Below are 23,132 nucleotides of genomic sequence, written 5' to 3' on the forward strand. Positions count from 1 at the left end.
TTGTAGGACATCTGCTATCCACAGAAATAAAATCATACTTTATATGATTTTAGCAAGGGCCATTAATTGGAATTTTTTTTTAAATTCAAGCTTTTATGCATGTTTTGGTACTTGATTACTGTATAAAACCTATTCCAAAACTTAGCTATTTAAAAGCAAAATAGAAAATATTTACAAACTGTGTAGCTGATAGGTGGTTAATATACAAAATATATAATGTACTCAAGTAACTCAACAGCAAGAAAACAAATATTCTCTATGAGCATTCATGTTGCTGCAAATGACGATATTCTATTCTTTTTTATAGCTGAATACTATTCCCTTGTATATATATTTATTCTGAAGCCAGTTGTCTTTTGATGAGCGTTTGGGCGTTTCTATGTCTTGGCTATCGTAAATAGTGCTGCTGTTATCATTGGGATGCACGCGTGTATTTGAATTAGTGTTTTCCCTTAGCTTTTCACCTGGTCAAGCAGGTGAAGAAGGTTGAGTGGCAGTGCTGGGTCATATGGTAGCTCCAGTTCTAGTCTTTTGAGGACCCACCATACTGTTTTGTCTCGTGGCTGCACCAATGCACATTCCTGCCAACACGGTAGGAAGCTTCCATTTTCTCCACACCCTCTCCAGCATTTATTATTTGTAGACTTTATGATGATGGTCATTTTGACAGGTGTGAGGAGATACCTCATGGTGGTTTTGATTTGCTTTTCTCTAATTAGTGATGTTGAGCATCTTTTCATGTTCCCATTGGCCACCTGGATATCTTCTTTGGAGAAATGTCGATGTACGTCTTCTGCCCTTTTGTTTTATCAGATTGCTTTTTTCTTTGAGTTGTATGAACTGTTTGTATATTTTTGATATTAACTCCTTGTTGGTTGCATCATCTGCAAATATTTTCTCCCATTCCATAGGTTTTTTTGTTCATTTTGTTGGTTGCCTTTGTTGTATAAAAGCTTTTAAGTGTGATTAGGTCCCATTTGTTTATTTCTTTGCTTTTATTTCTTTTGCTTTGGGAGACTGATCTAAAAATATGGCTATAATTTACATCTGAGAATGCTTGCCTATGTACTCTTCTAGAAGTTTTATGGTGTAATACCTTATATTTAAGTCTGTAAGCCATTTTGAGTTTGTTTTATTTATGGTTTGAGTGAGTATTCTGACTTCATTGATTTACTGCCCAGCTTTCCCAGCACCACTTCCTAAAGAGACTGTGATTTCTCTACTGTATATTCTTGCCCCCTTTGTCATAGATTAACTGACTGTAGGTGTGTAGGTTTATATCTGGGCTCTCCACCCTGTTCCATTGATCTGTATGTCTGTTTTTGTGCCGATACTGTGCTGTTTTGACTACTGTAGCTTTGTAGCGAAAAGCAAAGGAGAAAAGGAAAGATATTCCCAATTGAATGCAGAGTTCCAAAGAATAGCAAGGAGAGATAAGAAAGCCTTCCTCAGTGATCAGTGCAAAGAAATAGAGGAAAACAACAGAATGGGAAAGACTAGAGATCTCTTCAAGAAAATTAGAGATACCAAGGGAACAGTTCATGCAGAGATAGGCTCTATAAAGGACAGAAATGGTATGGACCTAACAGAAGCAGAAGATATTAAGAAGAGGTGGCAAGAATACACAGAAGAACTGTACAAAAAAGATCTTCATAACCCAGATAATCACGATGATGTGATCACTCACCTAGAGCCAGACATCCTGGAATGTGAAGTCAAGTGGGCCTTAGGAAGCATCACTACTAACAAAACCTGTGGAGGTGATGGAATTCCAGTTGAGCTATTTCAAATCCTGAAAGATGATGCTGTGAAAGTGCTACACTCAATATGCCAGCAAATTTGGAAAACTCAGCAGTGGCCACAGGACTGGAAAAGGTCAGTTTTCATTCCAACCCCAAAGAAAGGCAATGCCAAAGAATGCTCAAACTACGGCACAATTGCACTCATCTCACACGCTAGTAAAGTAATGCTCATAATTCTCCAAGCCAGGCTTCAGCAATACGTGAACTGTGAACTTCCAGATGTTCAAGCGGGTTTTAGAAAAGTCAGAGGAACCAGAGATCAAATTGCCAACCTCTGCTGGATCATTGTAAAAGCAAGAGAGTTCCAGAAAAACAGCTATTTATGGTTTATTGACTATGCCAAAGCTTTTGACTGTGTGGATCACAATAAACTATGGAAAATTCTTCAAGAAATGGGAATACCAGACCACCTGACCTGCCTCTTGAGAAAGCTGTATGCAGGTCAGGAAGCAACAGTTAGAACTAGACATGGAAAAGAAGACTGGTTCCAAATTGGAAAAGGAGTACGTCAAGGCTGTATATTGTCACCCTGCTTATTTAACTTATATGCAGAGTACATCATGAGAAACGCTGGGCTGGAAGCAGCACAAGCTGGAATCAGGATTGCCAGGAGAAATATCAGTAACCTCAGATATGCAGATGACACCACCCTTATGGCAGAAAGTGAAGAACTAAAGAGCCTCTTGATGAAAGTGAAAGAGGAGAGTGAAAAAGTTGGCTTAAAGCTCAACATTCAGAAAACTAAGATCGTGGCATCTGGTCCCATGACTTCATGGGAGATAGATGGGGAAACAGTGGAAACAGTGTCAGACTTTATTTCTTTGGGCTCCAAAATCATTGCAGATGGTGATTGCAGCCATGAAATTAAAAGACGCTTACTCCTTGGAAGGAAAGTTATGACCAACCTAGACATCATATTAAAAAGCAGAGACATTACTTTGCCAACAAAGGTCCGTCTAGTCAACGCTATGGTTTTTCCAGTAGTCATGTATGAATGTGAGAGTTGGACTGTGATGAAAGCTGAGCTACAAAGAATTGATGGTTTTGAACTGTAGTGTTGGAGAAGATTCCTGAGAGTCCCTTGGACTGCAAGGATATCCAACCAGTCCATCTTAAAGGAGATCAGTCCTGGGTGTTCATTGGAAGGACTGATGCTGAAGCTGAAACTCCAATACTTTGGCCACCGCATGTGAAGAGTTGACTCATTGGAAAAGACCCTCATGCTGGGAAGGATTGGGGGCAGGAGGAGAAGGGGACGACAGAGGTTGAGATGGCTGGATGGCATCACTGACTCAATGGACGTAGGTTTGAGTAAACTCTGCGAGTTGGTTATGGACAGGGAGGCCTGACGTGCTGCGATTCATGGGGTTGCAAAGAGTCGGACACGACTGAGCGACTGAACTGAACTGAACTGAAGCCTAGAAGGGTTATTCCTCCAACTTTGTTTCTTTTCCTCAGGATTGCTTTGGCAATTCTAGATCATCTGTGGTTGCATATAAATTTTAGGATTATTTGTTCTAGTTCTATGAAAGATGCCATGGACATTTTGATAGTGATAACATTAAATTTGTAAGTTGCTTTGGGTAACATGGCCATTTTAGCAATATTAATTCTTCCTGTCCAAGATTATGGAGTATCTTTCCACCTCTTCACATTATCTTAACCTTCCTTTTTCAGTATTTTCTTGTTTTCAGCATATAGGTCTTTGACCTTCTTGGTTAAGTTTATTCCTAGGATTTTATTTTTTGTGTGTCTGGGGGAGCATCATTTTAAATGGAATTTTTTTTTCTCCAGGAGAGTAGATCTTTACTGTTCTCACAAAGGGGCAAGAGGGAAACACATAACTATATAAGGTGATGATGTGTTAATTATTTTCATTATGGTAATCATTTCACAATGTATACATATATTAAAACATCCATAAATATGTGCAATTTTTGAAAATTATACCTGCATAAAGCTCAGAAAAGTAAAAATAAAAGAAAACAATTATTAGTTCATGAATTTGTAATTGGCCAGGATTATGTGTGGTCACTTTGCTTCCATTCTATGTGGTATCAGTTGGCCCAAATGAGGCTGATAGATCCATTTATAAGCTGGCTTACCCACAGGATGAGCAAACTGTTTATTGCTATCAGCTGGTAGGTCAACTAGGGCTGTTGTCTGAAATCCTTGATTCTTGCTCACATGGATTTGTCTGTGTAGTTTCTTGGGCATCTCAGAGCATGGGGGCTGGTTCTAAGAGGGACAAAGCAGAAAACATTTCTACTGTAATTTAACAGTCAAAGAAATCCCAGGCCAGCTAAAATTGAAGAGGGTGAAGGAATAGGCTGCATTTGATAAGAAGCTGGCATGCATGCATTGTTGTTGTTCAGTCACCCAGTCATGTCCAGCACTTTGTGACCTATGGACTGCAGAATGCCAGGTCTCCCTGTCCCTCACCATCCCCTGATGTTTGCCCAAGTTCATGTCCATGCATCAGCGATGCCATGCAGCCATCTCATCCTCTGACGCCCTTTTCTTCTGTCCTTAATCTTTCCCATCATTAGGGACTTGCATGTATAGGAAAGGAACAGATTGCTAGTGGCCATCTTCGCATACGAGCCCTCACACTGTGACGAATAGAGGACGGGCGGTTTGAAACTAGGAACGAGTAGCATTAGGTCTTTGATTTCTGGTCAGTAGAGTCTCCTGTCTTCATTTCAGGAGATTTTTGAAACTCTTTTTCAGTTACTGACTAATCATTTTCTCCTTTGTAAATGTCAGCTGCATGCTGATTTGCTTTAGTCGTGTCCAACTCTTTGTGACCCCATGGACTATAGCCCACCAGGCTCCTCTGTCCATGGGATTCTCCAGGGAAGGATACTGGAGTGGGTTGCCATGCCCTCCTCCAGGGGATCTTCCCGACCCAGGGATTGAACCCATGTCTTTTATGTCTCCTGCATTGCCAGATGGGTCCTTCACCGCTAGCACCACATGGGAAGCCCAGCTACCAGTGTCTATTTGAAAGATAGAGAAGACTGATGTCCAACATAAAAGTCTATCAGACATGGAGAACACAGCTACTTTGAAGATGGGGGCACTTGAAACTACAGCATGGCTCTCCATTAATACCCTCTGATTTGATAGTCCTCAGGAATGCCTGAAAATCTGACTAGCTTCCTGGACTGTCATATTTTTCAATATGACTTTAACTAAGATTAGTTGTCTTTTTTTGCTTGAGGTTAAAAAAGAATATTTAGAAACCAAGATATGAAATAGCAATATAGGAAACATAAAAAAGCTGAGTTTGCTGGATTTTAACTCAGAGTATAGGAATAAATGCCTGTATTCACGAAAGTAATATTTTTGCCTAGCTCCTTTAGAGAATTTCATCTGAGAGGATGGTTTCTCTCTAGGCAAAACTAAAATAACCATTTTGTGGTGAGGCAACTGCTCTCAATGTCAACTTGGGTATTTCAACCTCAACATAATATGGTTAGTAGTCTTGAGAGCGTCATATCAAGGTTTTTCAATCTTGGGCAGTATTGACATTTTGGGCTGGCTAATTTTATGTTATAGAGGCTGTTCTGTGCCTTGTAGGATGATTAGCAGCATCCCTGGCCTCTTCTCACCAGATGCCAATAGTTCTCACCAGTTTTGAGAACCAAACACTGTCTCCAGACATTGCCTAATGTCCCCTGGGGTAAAATTGCCCCCAGTTGAGAACTACCGGCTTTTAAGAAATTGGTAATTAGAAAAAAGTTTTTCTAAGGCAGCTTTGTCCCTATAGTGTTCTTCTCTCTGCCCTTTCAAAGTTGAAGGTATCTTCATGACCTAGATTTAAATGAAAAAAGCCTTCTTCAATTTAAAATTTAAATTTATAATTCCAAGAACTATAAAAATGGACGTGTTTGCTTATTTTTTATGCATTTTACTCCAGTGCTATTTTTGGTGACCCCAATAACTGACTTTTGAATTTAATAATTTTAAGAAAGAAATTTATAAAATAGAAAATATAAACAAGACTTCATGTATCATAGTGCTGGAAAGAACCTTTGCTATCTTATAGCAGCAGAACTAGAAGAGCTTTAGATTGTATGTTGTTCAAAAAATTCTTATTTATGAATAAAAAAAGCAAGGTTTAGAAAGGTCATTCGACATGGTCACATCTTCAGGCTGAATCACAGGTAGAGTCAAAAGTAGAAGCCAGAATCTCTCATTTTGAGCCCAGCTCTCTTTCCACTATCCCGTGGTGCTTTTCAAGGGAGTCCTCTCTTATTATCCTCATGGCGCAGTATTTTTACATAAACATATGCTGCTGTATTTTTAGACAGGACCCTATAGCACTGTGGGTGTAATATTGAAAAGCTGCAGGAAGGGAAGAGTTAGGAAGGAATGCTTATTTTAAGGAAATTTCATGTCTGTGGAGTCTGTTATGATGAGGTTTAACTGTACTGATAAACACTGGATATATGCTTTCTATTTCCCGCATTTGGCTATGGCAGTATCTACATATGGAACTTTCTCCTTGTCTGCTCTCCCACTCTCAAAAGCCCTGAGAGACTGTTTGACGTTGGCACCATGCTCTCGGGAGTATAATTTGCTTCACCTGTTTAAGAAGCAGGCACGTCTAATTCCAAAGCTTTTCCCTAGGGTGACGTTCACACTGTGGCTTGACTGTGTTTTGACTGGTTTCCCGTAGAAATGAGGCCCTCGGAGCGAGATCAGAGGAGGAGCTCGGGGCAGCTGCCTTGCAGTGACGGGGAGAAGCACTCAGAGGAAAGTGGCCTTGGAGAAGTCTCCGAGCCCAAACCTTTCTTCTCCAAGGTTCTACTGTCTCTACCGTCTAGCGTCCTCCCAAACCTCTCTCTGTGTTGCTCGTTTGCTATTCCTGATGCCACAAAATGTCTTCTCTTAGTTCAGCCAATTCTTTATACATTTGGCCTTTAAAAAGTAGGGTAACTCTTCTAAACAGCCATTTATTGAGGAGCAATTGACTGATGCTAGCAAGTGACTCAGGACGGGCATGTCCTAAGGGCAGATGAGACACAGTCATCTTACTCTAAAGATGGGGAAATCGGGCTCAAGAAATGAAGGGTGTGTCTGAAGACTCAACAATGCCAAAGATTCAGTGCTTTACACCAGACCGTGCCCTCCCAGTACTTCTTAAATGCACAGTCCTTAAGATGAACTAGAGAGGAGCAAAATGCTGGCATCTTGTCTGCTGGAAAGAGAGAATGTCTGAGATAGGGGGGTCAAAGTAATTGTTTATGGTGTTGGAGGATGTAGTGGGTATTCTCCACTATCTTTTACCCTCTTCTCTTCAAACAGTATTTTAAAAAATGTTGTTGTTGTTCAGTTGCTAAGTCATTTCTAACTCTTTGTGACACCATGGAATGCAGCACACCAGGCTCCTCTGACCTCTGCTATCTTCTGGAGCTTGCTCAAATCCACGTCCATTGCATCAGTGATGCCATCCAACCATCTCATCCTCTGTCGTCCCCTTCTCCTCCTGCCCTCAATCTTTCCCAGCATCAGGATCTTTTCCAGTGAGTCAGCTCTTCACATGAGGAGCAAGGTATTGGAGCATCAGCTTCAGCATCAGTGCTTCCAATGAATATTCAGGATTGATTTCCTTTAAGATTGACTGGTTTGATCTCCTTGCAGTCCAAGGGACTCTCAAGAGTCTTCTCCAGCACCATAGTTTGAAAGTATCAATTCTTCAGCACTCAGCCTTCTTCATGGTCCAACTCTCACATCTGTACATGACTACTAGAGAGACCTTTTAAAAAAATAAATTATTTTAAAAATAGAAGGATTACATGAAACTATTGTTGTTATTCTCAAACTTAATTCAAAAATATTGGTGAGGATCAATGCTCTAGTAGAAAGATTGGTATTCATGAATTCTCATCAGACATTTTCTTAACATCTGGCAAATGAACCACTTCAAATTGTTTGGGATATATGCTTGGATGGGTAGGTGAATGGATAGTTGGATAGATAAGCAGATAAACCATAGATAGATAGAAAACATAGGATTCCTGCTACATCATTAAGTACGTAAATCCTGCTTTTGACTGGTTGGAACTCTCTCCCTAAAGCTACATGTGCCTTTTCTTATTTCTTTTTCATCCCTGGTACTTAGTCCCCTTCCTCTTTCCCCCAAGTGTAACCTGTATCTATTTCACTTGAGACGGGATGAAGACTTTGAGTTTCTAAGCTTCTTTATGGCATCAGAGAATGTTGCTGAACTCTGAAAAGGAGCAAAGGAAGATCACAAGAAAGAGGAAGCGCAGATTCCTCTCATCACCGGTGCTTTGTAGGCAGTCAAAGCAACTGGGTGTTTCAAGTTGTTTTATGATTATGAAAAGTTTGAGTAGATAACAGAGTCTATCTTACTGACATACTAATGTCACTGATCTCTTCTCATTTGGTATCCATCATTGTATTCATTGTAACTGATAATTTATTGGTTTGAATGTAATGGTTCTTTTTTCCAACAACTTTGAATAGTCAGTAGTTAATATCCTCTATACAAGTAAAAGACTTGTGTAGAATTGGTACCAAGAGGTTCCCAAACGTTCGTTCTCTATGTACTAGACTCCTTTTGAATGTTCTCTACTCTTAAGACCAGAAATAATTCTGTTTAGGTCATTTAGAATGATGTACTCTATTTTTAACAGTTTATATAAGAAAAAAAATGGTTTTCAGTTGTCAGAATGCAACAAAATTGTTTGCTCGTCTTCTGAAATGATGGGGGAAACATTTTTAAAGATTCCTGTACATAGACATTTATCATAGCCTTATCTATAAAGAAAAAAAAATGGTAAACATGAATATTCCACCACAGTAGATTAAATTGTGGTGCATCCAAACAGTGGGATGCTGTTCCATGAAAAACCAGCCTTCAAAGACTCATTAATTGAGAAAATGTTCACCCCAAGTGATGTGTGTTGACTCCTCCAGTGAAGGGAGGTGTGTGTTCACAGATTCCTCTCTGCTCTTGTGGAAAGAGTTTTCACATGGGAGAAGGATGGTTGGTCCCCTGGCCGTTCTGTTGGAGGGTGAAGTCTTGGGTCTGGCTGAAGAAAAAGGCAGTAATCAAAGGCTTCCCTGAATTTTCACACTTTCTTTTGGAACCTTTTTCTCTCTGGATTCTCTCTCTCTCTTAATAGTACATGGTGAGTATAGCGGGCCAGGAGAAAGAGAAAAACAAATCTGTTAGTCTAATCCTAAACCAGAGGGCCTCACATAGCCCCTTGTCACCCATCAGATATGGTCAGATTCCCCAGAGATGGGATTCCACAAAGAAGCATAAAGCTCAGGCCTGATAGTAATAATGAGAATAGCTGCTTTGAGGTTTGGGGGGTTTATGGTCCCTGCTGTCTCTCAATCTCATGCACGATATATTTTTACATTAAAAAAATTCAGTCTACCAAGCAGCATGCATGAAAAAAAAAATATATACCAGTGGTATGATGGAAATAACAAAACATTAAGAATGCTTATCTGTAATGGAGAAAATGTGGGTAACTTTTGTTAGTTTTTCTTGAAGCTCTTCTGTGCTTTCTATAATGAACTTTTTTCATCAGAATAATTACATGTATGTGAACTTCTACACACAAACATACATGCCCAAGGCATAAAAAAGAATGGTGAGGAATATTTCAAATTCTGTGGGTGTAAGTTTCAAGACAAGATCAAAAAGCGTAGCTCAAATATGTGCACTGCTTATTTGAGAAAATAACACTGTGATTCCATTTGAATATCAGCGTAGATCTGTGTTCATCTGGCCGTAATTCTGTACAGAGCGTTTATACCCTTAGGATTTCTACACGAAGCAAAGCTCATCGTTTTGGGTCTGCCCAACAGTGCAGCCGTCCTTACAAAGGCTGTTTGCTTGCTGCACCAGGGTGAAAAGAGCGGCTCACTGAGCAAAGAGAAAGACCTCCCTGCTCAGCTCAGTGGTCCCGGGGCCAGGGAGACCGGCAATGGAAGCCAAAGCGTCAGGAGGGCCCGCCTTTCTCCCTGTTCCTCACCTCGGTGAAGCCAAATGAGGCCTTTTCCGTTTGATCTGGAGGGCACAGTACGGGGGTGGCAGCCACGCAGAGCGAGCAGCCTGGGCTGGTCCACTGTGGGCACGGCCACGCGTCCCACAACGGCTCCTTCGGGGCCTGGCGCTGTTTGCAGCCAGATTCCTGGTGAGCGTGGCCTCTGTCTGCAGACTTGCCCTGGACTCCATCCTTCCTCTCTTCAGCAGTGTCTCAGTTGAGCTTCTTGTATGATTCTGCACAGAATCCTAACCTGCTTCGTGTCCTGATGAAACACTGAGAACGGAGAGAAAGAAAGGAATGAGGAGACTTGGACCTTTTCATGTCTCACCCCTGAAAATTCCTGGTCTGTTCCCAGAAGCGCATGTCTAGTAGCGCCAGATACTTCTGGGTGCTCAGTAATTGTTCATGTTGGTGCTCAGAAATATCAGCGATTCTCAGGTGTCTCCAGATCAGAGGCGTTTCTGAGGTATTTGTGGAAGTTTGGAGGGCAATAGGAGCGGCTTCACCCGTTCAGAGCCCGCTCCAGCTTCTGCAGGAGCCTCTGAAGCACTGCCAATGTGGACATGGCCAGGTTGTCCCAGCCAGTGCTGAGGCTAACGCCAGACGGTAAAAGCAGCCCCAGGAGGTACCCTGTGAACCCAGGAGACACATAATTTAGTGAGAATCCAGGCGTGGTGACTTGAGTCCTGGACCGTCGCTTGGAACGCGCACTGCAGAAGGCAGCAGGCTGAGCTGCCCCCCACATGCTGCCCCTGGGCGCGTGCCTTGTGTAATTCTCTCCCCAGGGTGTCACAGGGACTGTGGACATCCTGGCGTATCATTCCCACGGTGAGGCTATGAATCGGCTGACTTTGAGGTGATCAACAATGAAATTATCTAGATGGAGCTGACCTAATCAAATTAGCCTTCAAAGGCCCTCGGCCCTGCCCGACAGGGGATTTGAAGCGGGGGAGTGTGAGAGGGGCTACCGTGGCCACAGGGCAAGGGCAAGGAGAGCCTGTAATAACTTAGAGTGGCTCCTGGCCAGTAGCCAGCAAGAAAACCAGCGCCTGGTCCAAGAGCTGCCGGGAGCTGAACAGCCTGAGTGCATTTGGAAGAGAGCCGTAGGCATCAGACGAGGCCCCAGGGCTAGCTGACGCCTGTCTTTCAACCTGGTGAGACCTACCTAACTCATACCCAGGCTCCTGACCTGTGAAAACTGTTTGATAATAGATTTGTATTGTTTTCAGCTGCTGGTTTTGTGGTAACTTATTATAGAGCAGTAGAAAACTAATATATGCCTCAAAGTGCATTTAGTTTATGATGGAAAAACAACACTGATAATCTCCATGAAGGTGATCACCCAGCTTCTTACTCATCTTCAGTTCAAGGGGCTCATTCTCTTTCAAAGCAGCTCATTCATTTGCTAGAAAAACTTTTAATTATTAGACATTATAATCTTTTTCACAGAGGGTTGAGATTCACTCTGTGATTTCTATTCTTTGATCTCGGTCCATGTTCAGCAGTGTCATTAAAAAAAAAAAAATCCCCAGGTCTTGCATCATATGTTAGTGTTTCAATCATGTGAAGAATGCCAGCTTGATCTAACTAGATCTAATGTACTCTGTTTAAAAACTCAGACTCCTGGACTGCCCTTATCTGATCCTTTTCCAGATATTTCACCAACTCACGCACTCAGATTTGTCAGACACTCTTAAAACTGGAGACCCAGAACGTTGTCCAAGCTGTGGTCTTATGAGTACAGATTCTAGGCTTTCATCGCCTCTCTAATTTGGGTATGGAGCAACTAACTAAGAATGTGATAAAATTTATTTTCAGATAGGTGCCCTGGGAAACAATGACTTAAGAGTTTCGCTTGTAAGGTGTTTAATGGTGGATGCTTCCAGAAACAGCAGGAGCGAGGTCCCGGGGGAAACAGGTAGGCGGAGGAGATGTGGACACACAGCGTAGGTGCGGCGGGTGCCTCAGCCTGCCCCCCAACAAGCTCTGGAACCCTGATGACCGTGCAGAGAGGACCTGAACTGAGCCAAGAGAAGGGCCTTTTATCCTGTGACATCCACCAGTCACTGGTTGTAGCCGGCTCCTGGGGAGGAGGTAAATGCCAGACCGTCAGCCAAGGCCAGTTTCCAGGGAGGAACTAATCTACGGGCCTCGGGCCGCTGAGGAAGGGGTGTCTCGGGGGGCCTGAGGTGGCAACCAACGAGAGTTCTTGGTGTCCACTTCCTCTGCTCCTCGGACCCACCTGCTCCACAGAAACGCTCCATCCCACCAGCGAGCAGCAGTTCCAGGATTCCTGTTGGTTTCACTTCCTGCGGAACTGAAGACAGGAAGTTGAGTGGCATAAACTGCAGCCTCCTGCCTCTGATACTCATCTCAGGATGCAATTCGTACTCATTTTTGTCCTATATTGCCCAGTTTAGATCCTCCTCACCTTCAGCTAGCATCTCGGCTGGTCTAAGGTGTTTATTTGGTAAAATGACTCAAATCCTCATCACTGAAAGGTTCGAGCCCCTATTCAGCCTTGCCTTTTTCAGGACATGTTTGCTGCGGTGCTCCATTTACTGGTCACACTGGGCAGAGAGTAAGAAAGAGATGCTCTGGTGTATCACCTAGAGGTCCGGCTGTCCTCCCTTCCCCCAGCTGTGAAACAGCTCACCCGCCTCATCCTCATGACTGGGCCAGTTTGCCCTGGCAGGCTGTTAACTCTCCCTTGCCTGCTTGTCTCTCAGCACGAGGAACCTGACATAACTGGGTGGCAGATATAGCTCAAAGTTTGACTTCACGCTTTCTGTGTTTCCTTGTAAACGTATTTCCTCTTGGGAACTAAGACCCAAGACGCAAAGCTTGGGTGAGTGGGGAAAAACACCAAACATTTTCAGGTAGGTCACTGGAATAATGCTAAGCAGTTCCATTATTTCTATCTTTTGATTCCAGGACCTATGACTCACATATTGAGGACACAGCACTTGATAATGGCGTTGATTCAAGGCATAGATTCTGTTTGGATGGATGGGTATACAAGGTATCATAACCAACGTGGCACTTCAGTTGTGTCTTCAAAAGACCATTTGATTTCTCCATCATCCTGATGGTTTCTGAGGGCTGACATATAATACACGTTAGGATTAGTGGCTATCAGGGTTATGTGCCCACTGACAAACTTCTTTTGCTGTAAAGCAGGATCTTTAGACAGATTCTATGTTAAACAAGACCCTGCTTCAGTGCATCAAAAATCTGTAAATCCTCAGATAAGCCAGCTAGCTGAGATTCAGAGAACATAAAAGGCAGCCCTATATCCAGAATATGTGTCAATTTTAGTCAAGATGAAATGCTGACTCTTCAAGTGATTCCATCAGAATGAAAGAGGTTCGATGCAATGAACTTGCCACTGGTGACTGGCTCCTTGAGAGACAGGGATGCAGCGCTGGTGTACAGCCGTATCAGGGGGACAGCGCTAGGCTTTGTTTCTGGCGGGTCGGACGTTCGGCAGTGACAGAAACTAGATTGGCCTTCGAGAGTGCGAGTTACATGCCTAGCCTACATTCCCGTCACTAACGTGACTGTGTTAACAAAACCTGTTACAGGTAGTGAAGAAGCTGGTAATGAATACAGGTGAAAATCAGCTGGCTAAGTCGTTAATTCTCTTCCACGGTGGATAAGATCTGTGGATGTTCACATGTGGCAGGAAGGTTTTCACCTTTGTGCCTGCTTGCACAGGATGCCCCTTTCTGACTTTCCTTGTTACAATCATCTTTTCCATCCCATCCCCAAATTAACAAACAAAGCCATTCATCTTTGTCAATAAATTAATATGTCTTAGTACGTCAGGCTGGCTTCCCTGATAGCTCAGTTCGTAAAGAATGTGCCTGCAATGCAGGAGACCCTGGTTCGATCCTTGGGTTGGGAAGATCCCCTGGAGAAGGGAAAGGCTAGCCACTCCTGTATTCTGTCCTGGAGAATTCCATGGACTGTATAGTCCATGGGGTTGCAAAGAGTTACATTGTGCAGAGGGCAAGAGAATCAGCATAGGCCAGGGTAAGACTGTAAGCATGTACCTGTGTGAATCTCCCATGAATGCAGACCTCTCCAGGGCCTCCGTCCTGACTGGGATGGAAGATAGCTCTTTTGTCTCATCAGTGGTCGCCTACCACTGAAGCCCTTCTGGTTTGCTCTGCTGAAGGTGCCAGAACCAATAAGCAGCAGCAGCAGCGGAGGTCACGACTTGGGTGAGTTAGACGTGGTCTGCTGTGCTCCGGGGCGTCACTTCCGTAGGTCATGCCGGTGAAGTAATGGATATGTGATGTGGCCACCACCTGGTCTGTCTATAGGCCGTTAAGAGTGGCATTAATTTGTTCAATTCGGCCTATATGCCCTGCTGTTTTCAACTTAACTATCTCGGTGGGGGATGTGGGATGGGGAGTAGTTTCAGAGGCTTCCAATTAGCCTTCCTTCATGCTAGCTTTTACCCCACAGACTAGGAGAAAAACAGAGCAAACTCTCAACCACAAAGTATGCCGTGACATTCAGGGACTTGAGAAATGACTACTGAAGGGGTTTATGGACCTACTGCACCTCCCTTGAGCTGTCCCCACCCAACACTCCATTCATTCCTTACCTGGTAAAACCCACCACAGCAGGAGGGCTATGATGACACTGAGTCCCTGGCTATAACTGTCAGCTTGATACTTGTTAAGCTTGTATTGAACACTTTATTTCATTAACGTATTATCTTAGTTTGGGATGCTATAGCAAAATACCATAAACTGGATGGCTTATAGACAAAGAGATTTAGTTTTCACAGTTTTGGAGGCGGGAAGACCGAGGTCAGGGTGCTGGTGTGACCCAGTGAGCACTCCTCCCGGTTACGGCGGCTGCCTTCCCATCGTCCCTTCGCCTGGTAGAGGGCAGAGAGGAGGAGCAGGTACCCTGGTGGCCCCTGTAAGACACTGAGACCGTCCTGAGGGCCCTGCTTTTATGGTGCCATCTAATTCTAATTACCTCCCTGCCTCCTGATACCGTCACACTGGGGGATAGTGTGTCGGTATATTAATGTGGTGGGAACGCCAACAGTCAGTCTGTAACATGTATGGTGAAGCAAAGTCAACGGCCCTTGATTCCTTTGGGGAAGAGTTTGGTAAATCACAGTCGTTTCTGTGCTATCGCACAGTCCTTCTTCCTGGGGACTGGTCCTGTCCTTCAACTATCTAAACATGAGCTTACACCCAGAATTTGGCCAAGGGATCATGAGTTTTCATTGAGGTTACTCCCTTTGGCTTCTGAATCTTCCACTTTTATTTCGAATGTATAAATTAAACAATAAACTTGTTGGCTGTTGTCTGTTTTGCTCCTAGCAATTTCACATTCTGTACTTCTCTGGGTTAGGTTACCCTGGATGCCACTCTGAACATGCCCTTCATTTAAATAATTGTGTCCACCCTGCTTATGATGGATGAATGAATGTCATCATCTGACTTCTCTTGTGTTGAGATCCCTTTATCCCCCTTACTATTAGGAAATAACAGATTTTTGTATCATCATCTCTGAAGCAGAGGAGACAGGCACAGCTGAATTTATCAACAACTTCCATTTCTTATTGTTTTCATAAACAGGCTGGATTTTTGGATATATTTTTAGGAATAACCAAAAGAATCTGCGGGTGAATTTTGAGTAGAGAATGAGAAAAAGAGAGAAATAATGATGACTACTAGATTTTTGGCTCTAACAGTGAGATTAAGATGTGCCTACTCACCCCCGCACTAGAATCCGCAAGAGTAGCAGGCTTGGTGGGAGAGGAAATTGGAGAAGCATGGAAACTTGAAGAGCTGGAATTTATTTTTTGCTGGAAGCTAAGACTTTGCATATAACCCTGCTACATTTCAGCTGCTTATTTTTTGGTCTGTCTGGTTAGCCTGGCATATGAGGAAAATAATCATCTGTCTCTAATTGGCGCTTACTTACCAAGGTTTGACTCTGAATCAAACCAACATCTGTGGTGGTAAAACATGAGAGAAAGGAAGAAGTCAAGATGCTTGGCACTCTTCCAGTTCTTCGTATTTCTCAATATTCCATATGGCTCTGTTTCTTGGGCTGCTGGAAGCAGCTGCCTTTCAGGATTTAACATCTGCATGGGTTAAGAAGGAGATGGAGGGAGAAGGTACCACCACTGCCATTATACATCATGGATTTTCAAGGAAATTAGGTAAGACACATCTCTGAAGAGCACACTCCACTGGAAATGGCTCTAATATTATTCAGGGGCTAGAAAATCTGACCTTCTCTTCCTGACTCATTAATGGGGTAGCTAGTTCTCCTTACTGCACCGTTACAGCTTCCCTGAAAGAATTAACCATCAGATTGAAATGCTAGTTTGTCAGCAAGCTTTCCCCTCACTGATTACAGGGGAGACTGAGCCAGCTGCCTCATTAAGAGTCTGGCTTTTAGACAGAGCAGATTATGTCAGAGAGCAGGAAATGGTTGCACTATTTCACAAATGGGCAAATGAGGGAGTAAGAAGAAGTTTTTGATTTTTCTAAATTCATATTGAAAAAGGCCAAAACTGTAAAAGAGGGTTACTGGTCAGTTTCTGGACCAGTTACAGGGAAATCTGTCCTGTGGCATAGAAAAATATAGAAAAGAAATTGACTAGGACAGCATTTATGTTCATTGGCATGCTGATAAAATGATGACAGTCGGATTGGAAATATGATCCTATAGGCAGAAGTAGATTTTAATGGTCTAGTTCTCCACCTCTACCCACTCCAGTATCCTTGCCTGGAAAATCCCATGGACAGAAGAGCCTGGCAGGCTGCAGTCCATGGGGTCACAAAGAGTTGGGCACGACGCAAAGAAGTCAGGCACACTTCACGTGACACTTCTCCACCTCTGAAAGGCTTACTTTAGCCCATTTGTAAAGGACTACATAAGAAAAGAGGCTGAAAGCCCTTCCAACCTCCCTCAGACAAATGTTGAAAGCTGCTGAGCCATGTCCGACTCTTTGCGACCCCGTGGACTATACGGTTCATGGAATTCTCCAGGCCAGGATACTGGGTGGGTAATGTTTCCTTTCTCCAGGGGATCTTCCTAACTCAGGGATCAAACCCAGGTCTCCTGCGTTGCTGGCAGATTCTTTACCAACTGAGCTGAGGCATTTCCAATTTCTATTGAGGATACACTAATTTTATTTGCTTGTTTACTAAAGCTCTCTTTTCTGGGGTACTGGAGATTTGAGTCTCAAATTTCTTTGACACTTTGAATTCTCCTACATTTGGTGGTTTCTGGCATCATATCATGATACTTTCTAATTTAGAAAAATTCGAGATGGAAAAGAAATTCCCCAAAGCAGTCAAACTTGGAGCCTTAAGTTTTCCAAGATGGTTAGTCAAAAAGCGCCATCTCAGAAAATAAAGACCTCAGTCAGTGAATACATTGGGAGGAGGAAATAGAGATGGCAGCTGAACGCTGGGAGCTGGGGAGTTAGGGTCAGGAGAAGTCTTTCTTCATTGTGTGCAGTGCTATTTGCTTCACACACATTTTACAAACCCTGTGTTAAACAGTTACAGAGCAACTGGAGAGGCAGTTAAGTCAAGAAGTATAGAAATAGTCCAGTCTTTTGAAGTTTGGGGAGGGGATGGCAATAGTTGTCCAGGGATGTCTACCTCCCCATCTCCAGAATCTGTGGATACGCTACGTACACGGCAGAAGGGACATTGAAGATACAGTGAAGGTTGAGGACTTTGAAACGGGAGATTGTTCTGGGTTATCTGGGTGAATCCAGTCTAATCATGAGTCCTTAAATGTGGAAACCTTTCCACCTGGATCAGAGAGAGCTGCCGCGATAGACGAGAGGTCAGAGCATCACTGCGCTAGCTTTGGAGATGGAAGAGAGAGGCTAGAGCCAAGAAGGCGGGTGGCTTCTAGGACCTGAGGGAGGGGAGTAGGCGGGTTCGCCCCATGGCTTCTAGGACCTGAGGGAGGGGAGTAGGCGGGTTCACCCCTAGACTTCCCAGAAAGGAACACACTTTGCACATACCCAGTGAGAACTTGTTGGATTCCTCACCTCTAGAACTGGAGACTATAAATGTGTACTGTTTAAGCTGCTACATTCCTGCCAGTTTGTTACAGTGGTAATAAGAACTAATGTAGATTACATCTTTGATAAAATTTACTATAACTGAAAATCTTGGACATACAAATATGCTATAGTCACCAAGACATGAAGTACAAAAACATGGGCAGATGGCCCTAGAGTAGCCACTTTCTTTAAAAGAAAAATAAAACTTTAAAAAATAAATTTATATATGTGTTGTTTTTCTGATTCTAGAAATAATTTCTATTCAGTACAGAAATTCTGGAAAGTAGATAACATTATAAATAAAAGAAGAAAATATAATGGCTTAAAACCTCAACATTCTCTGTCACTACTATCTTCATATTCTTATAATCTTACTTAAACTCTTTCCAAGTGTGAGTATATATATGTATGTACATATATGTACATATACATACATATACATTTGTATTGTGTTCATATGTGTATATATATATATATATATATATATACACACACACACACCTGAACATAAATACACATACAGAATACTTGGCATTTTATTATTTACATTGGGATTCCCAGGTGCTGCCAGTGGTAAAGAACCCTCCTGCCAATACAAGAGACCTAAGAGATGTGGGTTGGATCCCTGGGTGTGGAAGATCCCCTGGAGGAGGGCATGGCAACCCATTCCAGGATTCATGCCTAGAGAATCCCATGGACAGAGGAGTCTGGCAGGATGCAGTTCATAGGGTCAGAAAGAGTTGTACTGGCTGAAGTGACTTATCATTCGCAAAGACAAAAAACCTAATTAGAACCCTTACTCTGCCGTGGGAATGGTGGATCCAATTAATTGTAAAGGCTTTGTTTTCCTGACCCCCTTAAAGGATTTGTGAAGGCACTCATATACAATCTATATAGTTACCAAGCGAGAAACTTGGCAGGCTTCCTATCTATCTCTTTCTCCCTCATTCCTCATCCTCTATCCATCATTAACCTCTGCCAATGATATTGTCTTAAAACATTAAATCTATTTCTTTCCTTGTCTATTCCTACTGCCCCTATCTAAGCCATTGTCATAGTCTACCTAGACTATGTCATTGGCCTCCTACATTGTCTCATTCTGGTTCTCCAAAGCATGTCTTCTTTTTTTTTTTTTTTTAATTTTTTTTATTATTTATTTATTTATTTTTAAATAAATTTATTTATTTTAGTTTGGGGCTAATTACTTTACAATATTGTAATAGTTTTTGCCATACATTGACATGAATCAGCCATGGGTTTACATGCAACCAGAGTTACATTTCCAAAATACATATCAAATATTGTGCATAAAATAATTCAGTGATTTTCCATTGCTCCAGTGGAAAATTTGGATTTGACCAGACTATTCTGAATTTGACCAAAAATTATTTGCATGGTGTGCCTTCTTCCTACTTATCCAGTATTTTCTTGTGTAGATGAATGCTTTGGGATGAATTTAAAGAAATTTCAAGATTCTGGTCTCAGTGATGACTGTATATAGTAGGGAGAAATGAAAGAAAATGTTCCTATGAATTAATTTTAAGGAAATTATGGGTAGAGATGCCCCTGCTTAAAATTAGGTTCCGTGTGGTGGATATTTCTTTTTAAGTTAAACATTATATGGCAAACATATTTCTGTGTCATTAGAAGACTTTCCAGATGTAGGAAAGGAGAGTAGGATAGGGCTTGGAGGTGGTATGGTCCAAGGGACCCCCCTACAAAAGAGTAAATAATAATGGTCTGTAGAGCTTGTTAAAATAAACCCCCAGGATTCTTCTGTTGATGCTGCTGCTGGGTTTCATGGTAAACATTTCACCCACTGGTCCCGGGGAAGTATCTCCTCTGCATGCCTCAACAAAGTGAACAAAAATAAGCTGACCTTCGTTGAGCACATGTGCTATGCCAAAAATTATGCTGCTTAGGGATGACCCGAAGTACACAAGAAAAGTCAAGCAAATCTAATCTCAGTCATTCTGCAGAAGAGGAAAAGAGGTCCGTATTTAGGCATTCCTCTGAACAGAAAAATTCATGGAGAACTCAAGGAACTAGGGGAAACTTCCAGGAAGCGGGTGCCTGCCTGCTTCGGAAACGGATGGAAGGAGAGGCAAAGGATGAGGAACAAAGGACAAGCTGTTCAGAGTCAGATGCTGATGGTCTTCAGCGCGTTTGCTGATGACACGTTAACTTGGTGGCTGTGGCCCTTATTATTTTCAAATATTGATTGGCTCCTCCCGCTTTGTTCCAGACAGATTCTGAGGCAGACTGTAAGCTGTGTAAAATATAATGAGATGACATTATTGAAAGCAGGTGACAAAGCAGGTGAGTAGTGTCTAGTTCTCTGTTTAAGCTCCATTGAAACCTTGATCTGGAACGTATAGTGATGTATTCTATCGTGTAACGCAGAGACTAGCATTTAGTAATTAAGCTCAAGAGCATTGGGTGAAGGCAAGAGAATCATAAAGAAGCATGGGAGAGTTAAAATGGATTCTCTCAAACCAGACAATAAACTTTCTTTTTTTTTTTTTATGTGAAATTTTTTATTTTATTTTTTTTTATAAATTTATTTATTTTAGTTGGGGGCTAATTACTTTACAATATTGTAATAGTTTTAGCCATACATTGACATGAATCAGCCATGGGTTTACATGTGTTCCCCTTCCTGGACCCCCCACCCACCTCCCTCCCCATCCCATCCCTCTGGGTCATCCCATTGCCCCGGCCCTGAGCCCTTGTCTCATGCATCGAACATGGAATGGTGTTCTGTTTCACATATGATAATATACATGTTTCAATGCTATTCTCCCAGAACGTCCCACCCTCACCTTCTCCCTCAGAGTCCATAAAATTGTTCTATGCATCTGTGTCTCTTATTCTGTCTCGCATATAGGGTTATCGTTACCATGTTTCAAATTCCATATATATGCATTAGTATACTGTATTGTTGTTTTTCTTTCTGGCTTACTTCACTCTGTATAATGGGCTCCAGTTTCATCCATCTCAGTAGAACCGATTCAAATGTATTTTTTTAATGGCTGAGTAATATTCCATTGTGTATATGTACCACAGCTTCCTTATCCACTCATCTGCTGATGGACATCTAGGTTGCTTCCATGTCCTGGCTATTGTAAACAGTGCTGCGATGAACATTGGGGTACACGCGTCTCTTTCAATTCTGGTTTCCTCGGTGTATATGCCCAGCAGTGGGATTGCTGGGTCATATGGCAGTTCTATTCCCAGTTTTTTAAGGAATCTCCACACTGTTCTCCATAGTGGCTGTAGGAACTGGAGGAATCAACCTGCCTGACTTCAGGCTCTACTACAAAGCCACAGTCATCAAGACAGTATGGTACTGACACAAAGATAGAAATATAGATCAATGGAACAAAATAGAAAGCCCAGAGATAAACCCACACACATATGGACACCTTATCTTCGACAAAGGAAGCAAGAATATACAATGGAGAAAAGACAATCTCTTTAACAAGTGGTGCTGGGAAAACTGGTCACCCACTTGTAAAAGAATGAAACTAGAACACTTCCTAACACCATACACAAAAATAAACTCAAAATGGATTAAAGATCTAAACGTAAGACCAGAAACTATAAAACTCCTAGAGGAAAACATAGGCAAAACACTCTCCGACATAAATCACAGCAGGATCCTACATGACCCACCTCCCAGAATATTGGAAATAAAAGCAACAATAAACAAATGGGACCTAATTAAAATTAAAAGCTTTTGCACAACAAAGGAAACTATAAGCAAGGTGAAAAGACAGCCTTCAGAATGGGAGAAAATAATAGCAAACGAAGCAACAGACAAACAATTAATCTCAAAAATATACAAGCAACTTCTGCAGCTGAATTCCAGAAAAATAAACAACCCAATCAAAAAATGGGCCAAAGAACTAAACAGACATTTCTCCAAAGAAGAAATACAGATGGCTAACAAACACATGAAAAGATGCTCAACATCACTCATTATTACAGACAATAAACTTCCTTTCTCAAAACACTGGCCCCCATGGACGTGTAACACGCAGTCATATGAACAGTGCCCTGATTGTTGTTGTTCAGTCGCTCAGTTGTGTCCGACTCTTTGTGACCCCATGGACTGCAGCACGCCAGGCTTCCCTGTCCTTCACTATCTCCTGGAATTTGCTCAAACTCATGTCCATTGAGTGGGTGATGCCATCCAGCCATCTCATCCTCTGTCATCCCCTTCTCCTCCTGCCTTCAATCTTTCCCAGCATCAGGGTCATTTCCAGTGAGTAAGCTCTTTGCATCATGTGGCCAAAGGATTGGAGTTTCAGCTTCAGCATCAGTCCTTCCAATGAACACCCAGGACTGATCTCCTTTAGGATGGACTAGTTGGATCTCCTTGCAGTCCAAGGGACTCTCAAGAGTCTTCTCTAACACCACACTTCAAAAGCATCAATTCTTCAGTGCTCAGCTTTCTTTATAGTCCAACTCTCACATCCACACATGACTAATGGAAAAACCATAGCCTTGACTAGATGGACCTTTGTTGGCAAAGTGATGCCTCTGGTTTTTAATATGCTGTCTAGGTTGGTCATAGCTTTTCTTCCAAGGAGCAGGTGTCTTTTAATTTCATGGCTGCAGTCACCACCTGCAGTAATTCTGGAACCCAAGAAAATGAAGTCTGTCACTGCTTCCACTGTTTCCCCATCTGTTTGCCATGAAGTGATAGGACCAGATGCCATAATCTTTGTTTTTTGAATGTTGAGTTTTAGGTCAGTCTTTTCACTCTCCTCTTTCACTTTCATCAACAGTTGTTTTAGTTCCTTTTTGCTTTCTGCCATAAGGGTGGTGTCATCTGCAAATCTGACTGGGCTTCCCTCATGGTCAGATGGTAAAGAGTGTGCCTGCAATGTGGGAGAGGCAGATTCTATCCCTGGTTTGGGATGATCCCCTGGAGAAGTAAATGGCAATCCACTCCAGTATTCTTGCCTGGAAAATCTCATGGGCAGAGGAACCTGACAGGCTATAGTCCATGAGTAGCAAAGAGTCAGGCATGACTGAATGACTTCACTTTCACTTTCACTTTCATCTTAATGTCTGAGGTTAGTGATATTTCTCCCAGCAATCTTGATTTCAGCTTGTGGTTCATCCAGCCTGGCATTCCACATGATGTTCTCTGCATATAAATTAAATAAGCAGAGTGACAATATACAGCCTTGACATACTCCTTTCCTAATT

The 23,132-nt window shown here is 42.3% G+C and overlaps 1 protein-coding gene across 4 annotated transcripts in view; it reads left to right on the forward strand.

Annotated features, from left to right (window-relative positions):
• The window catches only part of LOC145511713 (uncharacterized), a 398,185-nt gene that overhangs the window by 179,807 nt on the left and 195,246 nt on the right, over positions 1-23,132 (forward strand). The window contains exon 3 of one of the 4 annotated variants that reach the window (XM_081505394.1): positions 20,158-20,231. The exons of the other annotated variants lie outside the window; for them this stretch is intronic. Coding sequence (XP_081361520.1) covers positions 20,158-20,231 — 74 coding nt within the window. The remainder of the gene's footprint in view (positions 1-20,157; positions 20,232-23,132) is intronic. 4 annotated transcript variants of the gene reach the window in all.

Source organism: Giraffa tippelskirchi, chromosome 6, assembly GCF_054371585.1.
Source record: "Giraffa tippelskirchi isolate mGirTip1 chromosome 6, T2T-mGirTip1v1.2.pri, whole genome shotgun sequence".
Taxonomy (NCBI): domain Eukaryota; kingdom Metazoa; phylum Chordata; class Mammalia; order Artiodactyla; family Giraffidae; genus Giraffa; species Giraffa tippelskirchi.